General features: G+C 41.8%; 1 protein-coding gene across 1 annotated transcript in view; it reads right to left on the bottom strand.

Moving 5' to 3' along the window:
* Window positions 1-319: 319 nt before the first annotated feature.
* Window positions 320-15225, bottom strand: part of NK7.1 (homeobox protein NK7.1) — a 354714-nt gene continuing 339808 nt past the window's right edge. Inside the window, exon 3 of the mRNA XM_083134871.1 lies at window positions 320-1656. Within this exon, the coding sequence (XP_082990997.1) occupies window positions 985-1656 (672 nt within the window). The 3' untranslated portion in view covers window positions 320-984. The remainder of the gene's footprint in view (window positions 1657-15225) is intronic.

The following is a 15225-nucleotide window of genomic DNA, read 5'->3' as shown; positions in this document are numbered from 1 at the left end:
TCGTTTTTCATCTGTCTCTCTCTTCCCTATCGCTTTCTTCTCTCTCTTGCTCACTTACTTGCATCTTTCGCTTCTTTTATTTTCTGTTCTCTCCGTCTATTTCTATGTAAAGACCTCTATCTCATGATGACCTATAAACACGACGTTCCGTAGACTTCAGTATATCCCACTTCAGGTCTTAAGTTTCTGAATATTACTCCCATTAAATATTTCCTGTGAGGCTCATCAGTATACAGTTCCATTCTCCATTTATTTTTACAACTACAGTACAAGTTGCTAGTGATTTATGTCAGGTTTTCGAATAACAGAGACGTTTAAGTTTTAGCAATGTATTTATTTACAAATAGCTTCTATTGTGAGAAACAACATCTGTATAGGCTTCTTACAACTCAAGCAGGACACACTATCTCTGGCAAGATGGTGGCTGGTGGAAGTTCCCCGTTAGCCACGTGAAAAAAGAAAAGGAATCAGATTTTAGAAAAGAAAATTTTAAAATGACTTTGTAAAGGGACGAAAAATTAAAAATGTTTTTATTTTAAAAATGTCTTGTTCTCTTCTATACCACTCTAGAGAACATTACTATCTCTGGTACAATAGATTCCAACTATGTGTTGAATGAGATTCATAAAAATAGGCATCAGGATATTTCTTCTTTCTTAAATACTCACTTTTTTGTTAACTATATTCACTACTGAACAAAGCACTTATATGATCTTTTTCACTTATCTCGTATAGATTATTGAAGAGGCAGCAGGGAATTTTTATAGGTTTTGTGTGTGTTCTTTTGTGTATGCATATACTTATGTAACGAGCTGTTCTAGAAATCACTACAGACCGGAAGTAGTGTATAGGTCCACCGAGTTCCTACTCTGTCATGGTCGCTTGTATGTTTCTTGAAGACTGGCATGTTGAGTGTCACCGGAGAGTTCGGTATTCTTTCGTATGTCTGAGGCCAACACAGAACCTGCGTTGTTTCAGGGGTAGTTAGCTAGAGGGCGACACCTCCACCACCGGCTCACTGTCAGAGTCTCTACTGGTCGCACTCGCCGCAGAAGTCAACGTGCTGCAACTGCTACCGCTGTGCCCACTAGCGCCACTACTGCCGATCGCCGCCGCCGCCATGTTGGTGATGAGGGACTTTGTGGAAGCGCAAGGCACGGGCGACGAGGCGTTGCTGCCAGTCCGATCACTCAGCGACACCGCCAGCAGCTTTGCCTCCGATTCCGAGTAGCTTTCGGACACAGAACCGTCCTGCGTGTATATGGATGCGTTGGAGTGTTCCTCGCTGCCTGAGTCCACGGACGTGTTGGACGCGCTCGTCGCCATCCTGCCGGCCACGGCGGCACCGTCGCCCGTCGAGATGGGCTTCAGTACCACCGCCACCGACGAGAGGGTGCTGTTGGTGGTCGTGGTCGTCTGCGGGAGGAGGGGTTCCGTCTTGGGAGGGGATGGCGTGGTGGACGTCGTGGAGACGGTTGTTGTACTTGTGCTGGTGGCGGTGGTCGAAGCGGCGTTCCCTGATTTCTTCTTCTCTTTCTCTTTCTCTTCCTTTTCCGGTTTCCCTGTGGCCTGGTTCTTATGCTCGGCAGCCTCGGCGTTGCTGATGTTGTCCTGCTTCTTCCACTTCGTCCTCCTGTTCTGGAACCAAATTTTAACCTGAAAGACACAAAAAAATGAACTTATTAGCAGCGAAAATGGAGCTGGACGCATGCCAAAAAACAATGCAACAAAGCAAATATAAAGATCAAAAGGAGACATAACCTTATGGGGAAACAATTTATTGTACAATATTTACAATACGTGCTGGAAACGGTCGCCGTTCTGAGATTCACACAAGTGAACACGGTGAAGCCGTTCTGAGATTCACACAAGTGAACACGGTGAATCGTGTTTTTAAAGACACTTCTTAACGTTTACTGTAAAATTGCATCAACACAATTTTGAATATTTGCTTGCAAACACGAAATAGTGTGGAGATGCGTTAGAGTACCCAGCATCCTTGAGGAAACTCCACAAGAAAAAGTCGGGTGGTGATAAATCTGGAGACCGAGCTGGCCACAACCCCTGACACCTGACCAAACATGATTGAAGCACGTCTAAGACATAACAAACACAAAAACAAGACAAAACAAATAAAAAAAACACAAGTAATCACATGTATGAAGCAACAATTTTGCTTACTACATTTTCCCATAAGGTTGTGTCTCTTTTTGATCACCCTGTATATTGCAGACAAAATTCGACGGTTTCAGTTTTTGCAGAACGATGTCTTCAAATTTCAAATCTAAAAATTCCACTGTGTGCGACTTTTTAGATCATTGAATTAACATTATATCTGTGGAACGTACAGTATAATCTGCAAAGGTCAGGCAAATTGTCCATCACTGTTTTTGTTCACTTTTCTTTTATGTCTTACAGGGGGTCTAAATATATACCTACCTATATGAGTGGGTAACAAAGATAAATACCAACTGTATTCCAAAATAAGTCTCGAAGCTTTCCTGGCAACGAATGATGAATAGATTATCTCGGGCTATCGACCAGGTGAGTTCTGGAAGAATTCCCAAGCTTTCGAGAGCTAACGTCACTCTCATCTTCAGGGTGAAGATTGGAGTGACATATTCTTTCGAAAGCTTGGAAACCTTTCCAGAACTCACCTGGTAGATAGCCCGAGATAATCTATTTATTATTCCAAAAGTGTTGATAGTACCAGGAATTTACATCCCAAGATGTTCCCTGTATCTACCCGTGATACTTTGTAACTGTAATCCATTAAGTTAGGCACACACACAGGAGATGTACTTTGTAGATTTTCAGCGAAAAATGCAGGCTCGACCAGGACTCGAACCCGGGTCTCTGGCAATCCGTGCCATTGCTCTATCACTGAGCTACCGAGCCGGCCTGGCTTCCCCTGCATTTTCGCTGGCGCTGTTTTACCTGTGTGAAATCGTCTCTGCAAGTGCTACTGCAACGGGATCTGTTGCCTTTGAAACACTATAGACGTCGACGTTGCCTGGTTCCTCCCAGCGTAGAGATGTCAATCCATTTGCAGTAGCCCTTGCAGAGACGATTTCACACAGGTAAAACAGCGCCAGCGAAAATGCAGGGGAAGCCAGGCCGGCTCGGTAGCTCAGTGGTAGAGCAATGGCACGGATTGCCAGAGACCCGGGTTGAGTCCTGGAGCCTGCATTTTTCGCTGAAAATCTACATTTGTAACTGTAGTTCAAATATATGCTGCAAGATGTCATCTCACGTGTTCAAAACGCCTTCACAGTTCTTGTGTTGGGTACACCCTTATTCTGAAACAACCACATAGAAATAGCCTCACGTTTGGAGACTTGGAGAATATGGTGGCATATCAATTCCAATAGCTAATGTTGAAATAATCCAAAGTAATGAAAGGACCCCTCGAAGAATTCACTTCGACTTAACCAAATCCCAACAATCAAAGAGCATAATGTTACAGTTTCCTTACATTCTATGCACCTGTGGCATTTTCTCTGTGGGTATATTCTGAATTACCCTGTATGTGCTTTTAACGGATGTCATATTAATTATTCGACCCAGCCAGGCATTGATCTGTGATCCGTTGTCAATTTCTTACCATTCTTGAATCTCACATTGAGCAAGAAAAAAAGAAGCGACGGAACACACAGATGGACAATTTACCTAGAATTATCTTCTCGGGTGGCCGTACCAGTCTCGTACTTTAATGCAGTGAGTAATCACTAGGTATGTTAGAGAATTAACCAGCTAAGTATGGTTATACTGACAAGGTAAGTAGAAAGTTCATGATCTAATTTACATAGAATCCGCTTTACGTGAAAGAATTTCCTTGCGTGCTAAGTCTCTACGATCCTCTAAGTTGGTAAATGACAGACCAAAAACAAGAATTGAAGAATGAAGTTTATTTAAAAGAAGAAGAAGACACTGTAACGCAACGATTCTAATATATAGATCAGTAAGCAAGTGCTATACAGATGAGTTCGTTGCTTCAATGTTCCTAATGACATGTAGGTACTACAACTTTTTCACATCTGCGAAAAAAATCACGTTTAGTTCCTGGTGCCAGAAATTACGATAAATTCTGGTTTCCGATTAGATATTCTAAAAAGTAGGAAAAACGTGCGAGGTCACTAATGCACTTATGGATACTATTCATGTTAATGTCCTATTCGGGTGGCAGAGGAGTTCTTTAAGCTGCCACATTAAGATTTAGATATGGTTTATGTCTTAGCATGATAAAACTAATTCTTCAGGCTCCAAATTTGATGTTTGAGATTTTAAGTCCACTTTATGCACAGATAGGCTAATCGGGACTGGACCTAGAGTTTAAAATGGGATCCGAATCACTGTGTAATGCACCTCCACCGGGTATCGAACCCGAGACCCCTTGATTACAGGGGACGACGACACATCCAAATGAAGTCGCCGACTTATTTTCTTGTTTCAATCTACGCATGGTGATGAGTGTTCCTTTGTTCTCATCACTTCCATCTAATCGTCTTTCATCCTCGTCGTCGCAACTATTATAGAGACAGAAATCCGATTTAAAATCAGAAAAATACACAGTACCAATACGAAAAGAAATCTTAAACACGCCACTAGTCACCCGCAAAACAGGCTACGAAACTCCGGAATAATAATGATGCTGTTAATTTACACCCATAAACTTGCTCTAGTACAATGTATCATTACATGTTAGCAGTACAGGAATTCATAAACACACCGAGGCACCCAAAGGCATCTATGACGCACGGAAATTCTACTTAACGGCTGCCGAAAGGGCAGGTATATTAATCACACCAAGATTTTCAAGAGGCTGCTAGTAATTTTAAGATCATTTCGAGCCACTCCCCCCCCCCCCCCCCGCATGTGCGTGTGTGTTATGAAGTATACTTGGAGCGTCCAATTACATGCGAAAAGTAGTGTCTGTAACATCAAACCATTCCGCTTGTTTCTCCATCAAGGGGGGAGCAGTAATGCGTTTCCATGAAGAACCAGCTCGAAGCCTCAAGAGACATCAACATAAAAGGCGATCATCTCCATTACGCCACCTTCCTCTCGGCAACTGTTCACAGACAACTCTATCATCGAAATAACAGCACCTCTCAACCTTTCCAGAGGCTGTTAAAGGAAGTCGAGACGACTTGTCGGAACAAACCATAGAGCCAAAATCAAGATCACTTCTTAAAAGTGAGCTTTTTAAAACCTCCATATCTAAATATATTTCCACTTGAAATTAGTTCCTCCGCTGGATACCCTACTTATTTAACTACTTGTTTTCGTAGCTCGTCAGTTTTCTCCCATGCCGACCTCTGATGTTGTGGTTATCGCACCGCGCTGCGACGCCAGGGATCCTGGGTTCGAGTCCCGTCCTGGTATTGGGTGTTCTTGAGTGTCTCTCTCCATTAATTTCATCAGTCATCCTCATCACGATTAACCAAAAGTGGCAGAGAGAGAAGCAAAGTAAAAAAAGCTAAATAAACCATTCACGTTATCCCCCACAAGCTATCGTTGAAAGCTAGAAAAATTACTGCCATGTTTATTATATGATTTAAGTTGATTGTGATTGGCTACTGCCAGCAATCAAGAGATCATTAATTTCTAGTTCGCAATTTCAACTTCGTATTTGCCTAGCTATAGGATGCATACTAATCATGTTTCATTTCCATAACAATTATTTTTACGAAGTGGGAGTACATATGTTATGCGATACATTACATCTCTAAACACTGGTGTTTGTATCTTTACAAACAGTGGTGACCACTCCCTTACTTAGTGGTATAACGTTCTACCCCTATCTAGAAGGTGGGCGGTCATCTGGTATTGAACATTTTTGTCCACATATTATGAAAAGAAAGATGAAGTGTTGTACATAGACACACAGCTACTTGAAATATGAATGGGTGTTACCGCTACCCTATTTGGAAGGGAGTGTTCACTACTGTTCATAGATCAGAAGGTGGTCTATTAAACGCCATGGTTTATCAGTTGTAATGTATATTTACTCTACCCAGTAAAAAAGATCAAAAGGTTCTGCAAAAACAAAACATGATTTGTCATTTAAGTAAATGATCATTCAAACTACATGCTCAACAACTAGTGATGGTATCGAAACGAGACTTAACAAGGTGTCATCTCGTGTCGTGGGTGAGGTCTGCCGTCTCCACTATAGTCTCAATTTTGTAAAGTCAATCAAAGTTTCTACATGTCGTGTCCATCAACAGTTACCTGTGCAATGTCTTTGTGAAGTAGAAATTATCTTACATTCTCACGTTACTTAACTGAATGCTGGCAATATCGAAAGGAAGCAGAGAAGAAATGCCAAAAGCAAACGATAATGTGAAAACCGAGGAAGAAGTGCAAGGGAAGAAGTACTTGCACAACATACCAAAGAATACTCTGCCGGAAAATTAGGATATTTTATAATGGCACTACCGGAGTGCCATCTAACAAACACAACACAAATCTGGAGTATTTTTCATTGTCTCGTTTTTTAAAGTCCGGAAGAATAAAACAAAGCGAAACACGGAGCATGCAGATGTAACTTCGCACTAGAACCATAGCGTGGTTTATTACCTCGTTGTGACGTCACGCACCACGCTGGACAGGCGCCAACCGTCGTGAAAGAGATGCGCCAAAATGCCGAACCTATTTTCTTACCGCAATAACTTCGTTTCTGTCGAGTTCCAGCACATTAATCATCGATTGTTTCTCAAGAGTGTGTTTTTAGAGCCTACGAAGTGAATGTAGAACGGTATGAAACGTAATGTATTAATCGCATAGCCGACCTCCGCGGTGGAGTGGTTAGCACAGCGCGCTACAACACCAGGGGTCAGGGGTTGGAATCCAGACCTGGGCATTCTTTTGTGAGTATACCTTCATTAATTTCATCATATCCTCACGGCTTCTAGTAGCCCCAGAGCATTACAATTGTAAAATGCTTTTTTCTTTCTTTCTTCCTATACTTATGTTCTACCGACTCAAAAGAATGAACTCTTAGTCCTCCCAGTTGCAGTCCGTTCGTTTTCGAGATGGAAACCTTTACCACCATCTTGTGGCGATTGACAAAACATCTAAGTATTTCCCCCAACACCCCGGGCCAAAGGGAAACAGAATATGAAAAGGGGACTCGGTGACCTTGAACCATCCAATAACAGGCCACTTCCTATGCTCGATACCTTTGCTCCCCAATCGGCACGGCTGAAATGCATTCGCAGTACAGTCATGGAAAAAAGTTCTTCCCCATAAGGCTTTAATAGGAGCACGTAATGCAGGAGGGTAGGCAACACATATTGCACCCTTCGATGATCGGGTGATTTTGCCTGTCTTAACACCGAGAAATATGTTCCACGCGAAGGTCAACATGACAGGAAAGCAAAGAGGGTCACGTGACTATTGGTTACGTGGAGTGTTGTGCTTCTCCACGTCCCCAGTTCTTGATCCACATTGCAGAAAAAGTAGAGCTGCATGCAATATATGAAAATAGGTTGTTTTCAACTACACGCTTAATTATGATTTTCCCAATTGTAAATCTATCAGACGTGTCTCCCTATTTAGTCGGGACAGTCTTTTACTTTGAATTCCTGTTTGTCATAGGCGTAACTTGACGGGAGCAGAAAGGGCATTTGTAACCCCCCCCCCCCCAAATCAGGTTTCTTAAAGCTGCTAAAACAGGAATTAAATACTATGATTTGACGCGTCCAAAAAAAGTATTGTATTGAAAGATTGTTCCCAAATACGTAGATAGCAATTTAATACTTTGAAAGTGTCTCAGATTTGTTTATTATGTCACATCTTAGTGTGGCACAGGTCTACTACAAAAGTGGAATTTCGTAACAGAAATATGAACCCACTCCTTTCATTTCGTAGCCGATTTCATCTTGAAACTGAAATTAAGAATATTAGTTAACAATGTCATTGGTAAACAATAAAAAAATGTGTTATACCCAATTCTTTAATACCTTATCATAATCTTTATCGCAAGTTTAAATTTTGTTGTAAGTCCACTTTATGCAAAAAAAAGGTAAAGTTCTCACCTGTGCTTAGCGCTACGCCATGAAGTCGTATAGGGGGTGTGGGGGTAACGCCCCACACTTTCTTGATTCGTTCGTGAGTGTGGGTGATGTGATCAGCATCACGCCCCTGACCGCCTTTACCCCCAGGGTTTCCCCCAGGTACCCATGTCATTCGACGCTGGGTGGGCGCTGGGGTCGTTTCCAACGTTAGAAAAGTTCCCGGGCTTGAACCGGCCGGGGATCGAACCCGGGGCCTATAGCATGGTAGTCAGACGCGTTACCGACTGAGTCACCGGCACAGATAGACTAATCTGAAATGCATACAGTTTAAAGTGGGATCCGAACCACTATGTGCGATCACCTGGTATCGTACCCGAGACCCCTTGATTACAAGGCCTTACCACTACGCCATCAGTGAGGCGCACACAATCTTTGTATTTCGACCTTTTTAAACCTATATGTATCATATAAGAGGTTGTTTAACGTTGCTATGCCTCTATGGATTATATTTAGCCAGTATTCGAGCACATAGCGTCAGGTTTCATAGAATATAAGCTTCTCTTCCATGTTTATGGTTTCCTGTCTGCAGTAGAAAAACTGGCAGGTTCCCATTGCTTTTCTTTCAATAGTCTTCCAATGGTTGCATATCATATCACTCAAATTTGATTCATTCGTTGCGAACACAATCCCCGATGGCGGAGTGGGATCGTGGGCGCCTTGTAATTAAGGGATCCCGGGTTCGATACTCGGTGGAGGAACATAGTGGTTCGGATCCCCCTTTAAACTGTAGGTCCATTCACGATTAGCCTAACAGGACATAAAGTGGACGTAAGACACCAAATCAAGCAACCAACACAATCCCGTTATTGTCCAGATTATCGAATCCAGAACCTTCGTCGCGAATAACATAAGCAGGAAGACAACGTGAAATAACCGAACAGAAACAGAACCTAAAACCTACATCGGATAGATTGGATTAAGTCGACGATACAGCACGGGTTCTGAAATGAAAAAGAATACGAAAGTTGAAGGACCTCTATACGCACCCACTTTTCCTCCACTCAATGGGGAAGATATCCTTCTATCTAGCTGAGAAGCCTTTACGTAGGAGTGCCCTGAGGGAACTTCAAGGCCACGACGATAAAGTGTTCTACATGCAATGACGAGACCAAATCATACGTCAGATAGCTGTGTTCCTCCTTATTTCGTACGCCATTGATAACTGGAACACGTGACCTCGTCTTTGGTAGAGCAGAAGCCTGCTTGCTTGCCACCACCCTTTAGTTCAGTGACCTTCGCCCGTAGTCAACAAGAGTGAATGACTCACCAGATACTTGTTGTCTGTGAGGCTACACAAGAATAGATATTTCGTTAGTGGCTGTAAGTATTGTTTCATCTGCAGTTATATCAGTTAACATTTCAATAGTTTCCTTCCTAATGGTTACGTTAGTGATAAACATGAAAATTAGTTCTCGAGAGTGAACGTTTTATCTATTTGAACAGGGGATTTTTATACAGCCTGCATGTATTATTTTTTCCTGAAACAAGAAGAAATTCGAAGACGCAAAAAGAGTTGTATAAGAGTAGTTAACAAAAGGAAAAAAGAAAACGAAAATGTAAATGCTGAAATAAATTATGGTAGTGATCGAGTGAATAACATTTTGTCATGAAGCCTCCTCGATGGCGTAGTGATAACGTCGTCGCCTTGTAATCAGTGGATCCCGGGTTTGATACACGGTGGATGCACATAGTGGTTAGTATCCCACTTTAAACTGAAGGTCGAGTCCAGATTAGCATATCTGTGCACCAAACCAAAACTAAGAAAGAAATTGTCACAGTGTAAGAAAATTTCATGTTCAACCAGATACGAAACAAAAGGGAATAATATATTGCAGGTTGGAGTTCACATCTGTAGCATCTAACCAGCACAATTATGAATCGCAACATATCGTATCAGATCCATTTTTATTATACATGTATGATAATATAAGGGAAGTAGAGGAAAGAGAAAACCAAGCGAAACACGGACGCCTTCTCCAGAATTTCAAATCTCGTTACGTAAGGTTCTGGGTTGGAGTCCCGAACAGGCATGACTTTCTTGTTCTTGCCCTTTTATCTGCTTCATTTCATCATAATTCATCGTTATGGTTTACCTGCAGGGAAAGAATAATGACAATAATTGCCAATACAAAGCCAATGACAAACAGAACAACTCGATTACGGAGGTGCCAAGAAGAAACGAGACTTGACAGTTTCTCCGTCTCTCGGTTTGTCGAATTGAAAATTGCTCTCCCGTTCTCGGTCTCGATTAGTTAAATATAGAAATCGAAAATGTATGTGAATGAATATACATGTATTTTATATATTCCGGTTTTGTAGGAGATTTCGTGAGAGATGAAGTAAGTACTCTTCCATCGTATTTATTTTTATAATTTTTATTCCCTGTTCGATGATCGCGACGATAAGGACGAGTGACCATTACATGAAATTGATGACGAAATAGTCAAACACCCCCGACAAGGACGGTACTCAAACCCGGGAACTTTGGCGACGATATCGAATGTCAATCACTTAATGAGCTTGACCACCGAGCCTGCTTAATGTTGTTTATGTCAGGTAATTCGTAATAACTATCATTTGCTTCATAATTTATCTTATTGTTGTGATTAACCTGAATTCAAAGAATTAGTTGAAAGGCAAAAATTCAAGATTGAATGTCTCTGATGTTACTTCGTGCCGAATAATATGACGTGGTATTATGATATGAATTTATTAATCATATAATATGCCTATTCATTCCATTGATTGATCCCAATTGAGCACACAAAATATGCTATAATGTCCACTCCATGGAGGAGTGGTTAGCACAGCGCGCTACGATGCCATGGGTCCCTGGTTAGAATCTCGACTTGGGCGTGGGTGTCCTTGGTAAGTGTTTCTTCATCAATTTCATCACAGCATCACTCATCTTCATCGTCGCTACTTGCCAAAAGTGAAAGAATAGCAAATCTAAATAACAAACATCCAATCAAATCGAACATCTCTACCGATTTAATTCTATACGGTACCGAATTCCCACTTTATTACTGCATCTTAAGTCATTTTACAGCATCTCAATTGTTTTCCGATTCGAAAACATTTGGAATGTTGTTTTGTGCAGTTGATTGTGCATTGTTTCGTTGTTTGGATTGTTTAATTAACGTCGCATTAATTAGTTTTAGACCAATCGTGACGGGGGAAGCAAGAGCACAAAGGAAGCGAAAAAGACAAGGAAGAGACCACGGCTTTCTTTAAAGATAGCATCCCGTGAATACAACTCAAGTGACTGCAGAATATTATGAATAACATTTATTTCGCTTTTTCCTTTTATTTCAGTTTCAGTTATTTTACTTCGCTTTTCTTCTACCACTCGCGTTACTCGTGTCGGTGAGGAAGAATTATAAACTCGTGAAATGGACGATAGTACAAAAAAATATATGCCTCTCCCACGGTTCGAAACTGTCAGTACAAAATATTGTCTTATTTTTAAAATTTACGGGCAAATATGGTTTGTCACGTAGCAGTTTTCGCTTATCTATTTCTCAAGGGGTTCCATTGCCTCTCTGATGTCGTAGTGGTAACGTCTTCGCCATGTAATGAAAGGCTTCCGAATTCAATACCAAATAGAGAGGATTTGGTTCGGATCCCATTTTAATCTGTAGGTCCAGTGCATGAACTGGACTTAAACAATTAACGTGTGGCATGTGGTCTGTGATGAGAACCATCATTTCAGCGAACCTTCTTGACAATGACTCTAATATCACTTGAAAGAATAGTATTTCCTTACGAGTAGCTTCGTCAAGAAACCAGTTTCTGAAATTTTCTTCTGGAGGCATCGTAGCACCCAGCTGTTTGTTGTGGCTGGGACACGAGTCATGTGACTCATGCTATCAAAGCTCAATCCTTCCCGAGAACTCAGAATCACCAGGCAAACTTAAGCGAATATTTTGTTATTTGGGTTGCATAAACAACAGGCTTAAGACGTTACGAAATTCTACATCCCGTGGCCCAGGTATTTTTTTCTAAGACTGTACATCAGCAACGTCTGCTGCTGTATCTACCGTAGTGTTGCAAACTGTACGATTAGGTATCTATATACGTTCAGGGATATTTTGTACCGTATAATACCATTAACAAAGTTGAGACAGCTCAGTGAAACATTATATTAAAAATATAATTTAAATCTTTGTAGCACAGGACATAAAACTATGATTTTTGACACATGAGTGCAAAAGTTCTTTATCAATCGATCAAACATTGAAAGCAAAAGGACATTTTTATCGAGAAAGGTGTTAAGGATTTTTGACTTGTTTCATTTACATGGGGCTGCATACACTGTTTGTATGTATATATGTATGTAGAATTGTAAGCTGTTTAATTAATAATCCAGTTTAGGAACTTGGGAGTAAATTATTGCAGTGCCTCGTGTCACGTTTCTGCCTTTGTAAAACATTTGACACCAAGAATAGTTTGACAGTCTGATTACACTTACATTCTCTCAAAAATCACACATCTTGACTGATGGGCAATCACCAGGCAGCGTTAAATAAAAAAGAAACATCTTAACGGTTTATTTGGCACAACAGCGTATGAGGAACCTTTGGGAGAAAGAAAATTCCATCACTCCACTTAAGGGAGTAATTGGTTCCTATTGTAGCCGACCCACAATCGTCTCTCCTTTCGCCCCTCGTCTAATCTGGGCGGTTGCTAGGCAACGGCCTGCTAGATGGCCTCCCGCCTCGCGTGTTGTCACGGCAACAGGTCGCAGCGTCTAAATCCTGGAATTTGTGTCGCTGTTTCTCCTTTGTATCTGCGTTAGGAGAGCGTTGGAAAGATTGAGTGGACGGGCCGGGATTTCTGGTGAAAGGGCGGCCCAAAATGTACTCTCAATTGTGGATCGGGCATATGGGAGTCTCTTTCTCAAAGGCAGATAGGAGGAATGTGTGTATAAAGAGGAGGGAGATACAGAAGATAGAGAGAGGCAAGAGGCAGAGTGAGATAAAAGTGATACAGATAAGAAAGGGACAAAGATGGAAAGAGAAAGGGAAACTAGGAAGGAGGCAGAATAGGAAAAAGAGAGAGAGGCACACACCAACACAGTGTGAGTCACAAAGTGTGGGCAGAGTACAATAGGCAAGGCAGACAAAAGGACGAGATACAGAGAAACAGAGTAGGAGGAGATGAAAAGAGATAAGATGGAGACAGTGAGAAACAGTGTGGAGGAAGAGAGAGAGATGTGGCAGTAGAATGAGATAGGAAAGAGAAAGATAAAAAAGAGGGACAGTGAGAAACAGAGTGCGAGAGAGAGAGAGAGAGTGTTGGGGCAGTATGAGATGAAAGGAAATCAAAACTAGGAGGAGAGGAAGAGATGTGAACGAGACAGTGGTATGGAGTGGAGGAAGATGATAGTGGGAGCAGAATGAGATAGGAAACGTAGAGATAAGAAAGGAAAGCAAGAGTAGGAGGAGAGAAGAAGAGGAGAACGAGACGGTGAGAAACAGAGATTGAGAGAGTTGGGCAGAATGAGACAGGAAGCGTAGAGATTAATTAGAAAGAAAGAAACAGAGGAGGAGAAGAGGTAAGAACGAAACTGTGAGGAACATTTTGGGGAGGGAGATAGTGGAGGCAGAATGAGATAGGAAGGAAACAGAGTAGGAAGAGATGCAGAGAAAGATACGAACGAGACAGTAAGAAACAGAATGGGAGAGAGATAAGGAAGCCAGATATAAGAAAGCGACACTGTGCTAGGAGACAGAGAAAAATAATTAAAAACAGAGCCAGACGTAGATGGGGAGAAATAAGAACGAGCGAGACAGACCAGGTAGATGATGATAGTCTTGAAATTTTTGACATCGCCAATACCGTAATTCATCAAATTATTCGGTAAAGAGTTGGAAGCATGACTGGTTAAGAATCTCTCGGAAGCGACATCTTTAGAGTTAACAGAGCTATCGATCCGAACCTCATTATGATCTAGAATGCGAGACGAGAATCGAGACTAACCCCAGCCTCCGAATCGGGGGAGGGAAGTAAAGATGAGCAGGCAATGCCATCACACAAACAGCAGCTGGAAAGAGAAGAGCGTTCGAGAATAGCTCTCTCTCTCTCTCCACCGCACGGAGGTTTTCCGAGACACTGACGCCCGCCGCAATCACTGCCTCGTTAACGGAGCCCAGTCGCTGTCAATGGCTCCCCGGCAGCATCCAAAGCGTTGGCAGCTGATGCTGATTCAGGCGACCAAAAGAAGACGAGAGGGTTGCCAAAGGGCAGGATGAAAGACGAGGCGGACCAAGGAGTTTCGATGGCAGATGCGTTATTAGCACCTGCGTTCTTCTTCCTGCACGATGCTGTGTGGATGAGATACAATGCTACAGTTACATCACTTTCGAACGGTCATTGTTGTCTCTGGGTGTCTGGCGCGGGGCACACAAAACTAAATGGCAAGATCTCTAAACCTGGACCTCAGAACCTAAACACATATGCATTATTAGAAATAAGCAGAACTGTAGATTAGGAATGATTAGGTTAGGAGGGCCAGGTTGAGCTTTTAGCATTTAGTTTTTGCTTTTGTTGCACGCTGTGTGTGTCCCTTACCAGACCCTTGTCTCTGGATGCTCTTCTAATTCGAATTACGGTTACTTGAAGGATGACCATCATCATTTCTTAGTTTCCTTCATCTTCCTCTCTCCCCCCAATGTTCTCCTTTCTAACTGTTTCTCTTTTCTCCATCACCAGTTCTGCAAATCATCTCTTCTTCTTTCCACTTCGTTCCTTTCCTTTCTTCTCTTTTCCCTCATTCTTTTACCTTCTTCTTTCCACTTCGTTCCTTTTCTTTCATCTCTGTTCCCTTCTTCTTTCCTCTTCGTTCCTTTTCTTTCACTCTGTTCCCTTCTTCTTTCCACTTTGTTTCTTTCCTTTCATCTCCTTTCCCTTCTTCTTTCCACTTTCTTTCTTTTCTTTCATCTCCTTTCCCTTCTTCTTTATACTTCGTTCCTTTTCTTTCATCTCTGTTCCCTTCTTCTTTCCAGTTTGTTTCTTTTCTTTCATCTCCTTTCCCTTCTTCTTTCCACATCGTTCCTTTTCTTTCATCTCCTTTCCCTTCTTCTTTATACTTCGTTCCTTTTCTTTCATCTCTGTTCCCTTCTTCTTTCCACTTTGTTTCTTT

This window comes from Lepisma saccharinum, chromosome 1 (genome assembly GCF_977018435.1).
Source record: "Lepisma saccharinum chromosome 1, izLepSacc3.1, whole genome shotgun sequence".
NCBI classification, from domain to species: Eukaryota; Metazoa; Arthropoda; class Insecta; order Zygentoma; family Lepismatidae; genus Lepisma; species Lepisma saccharinum.
Note: the sequence above shows the minus strand (reverse complement) of the source record. Positions and strands in the feature narration are given on the sequence as shown.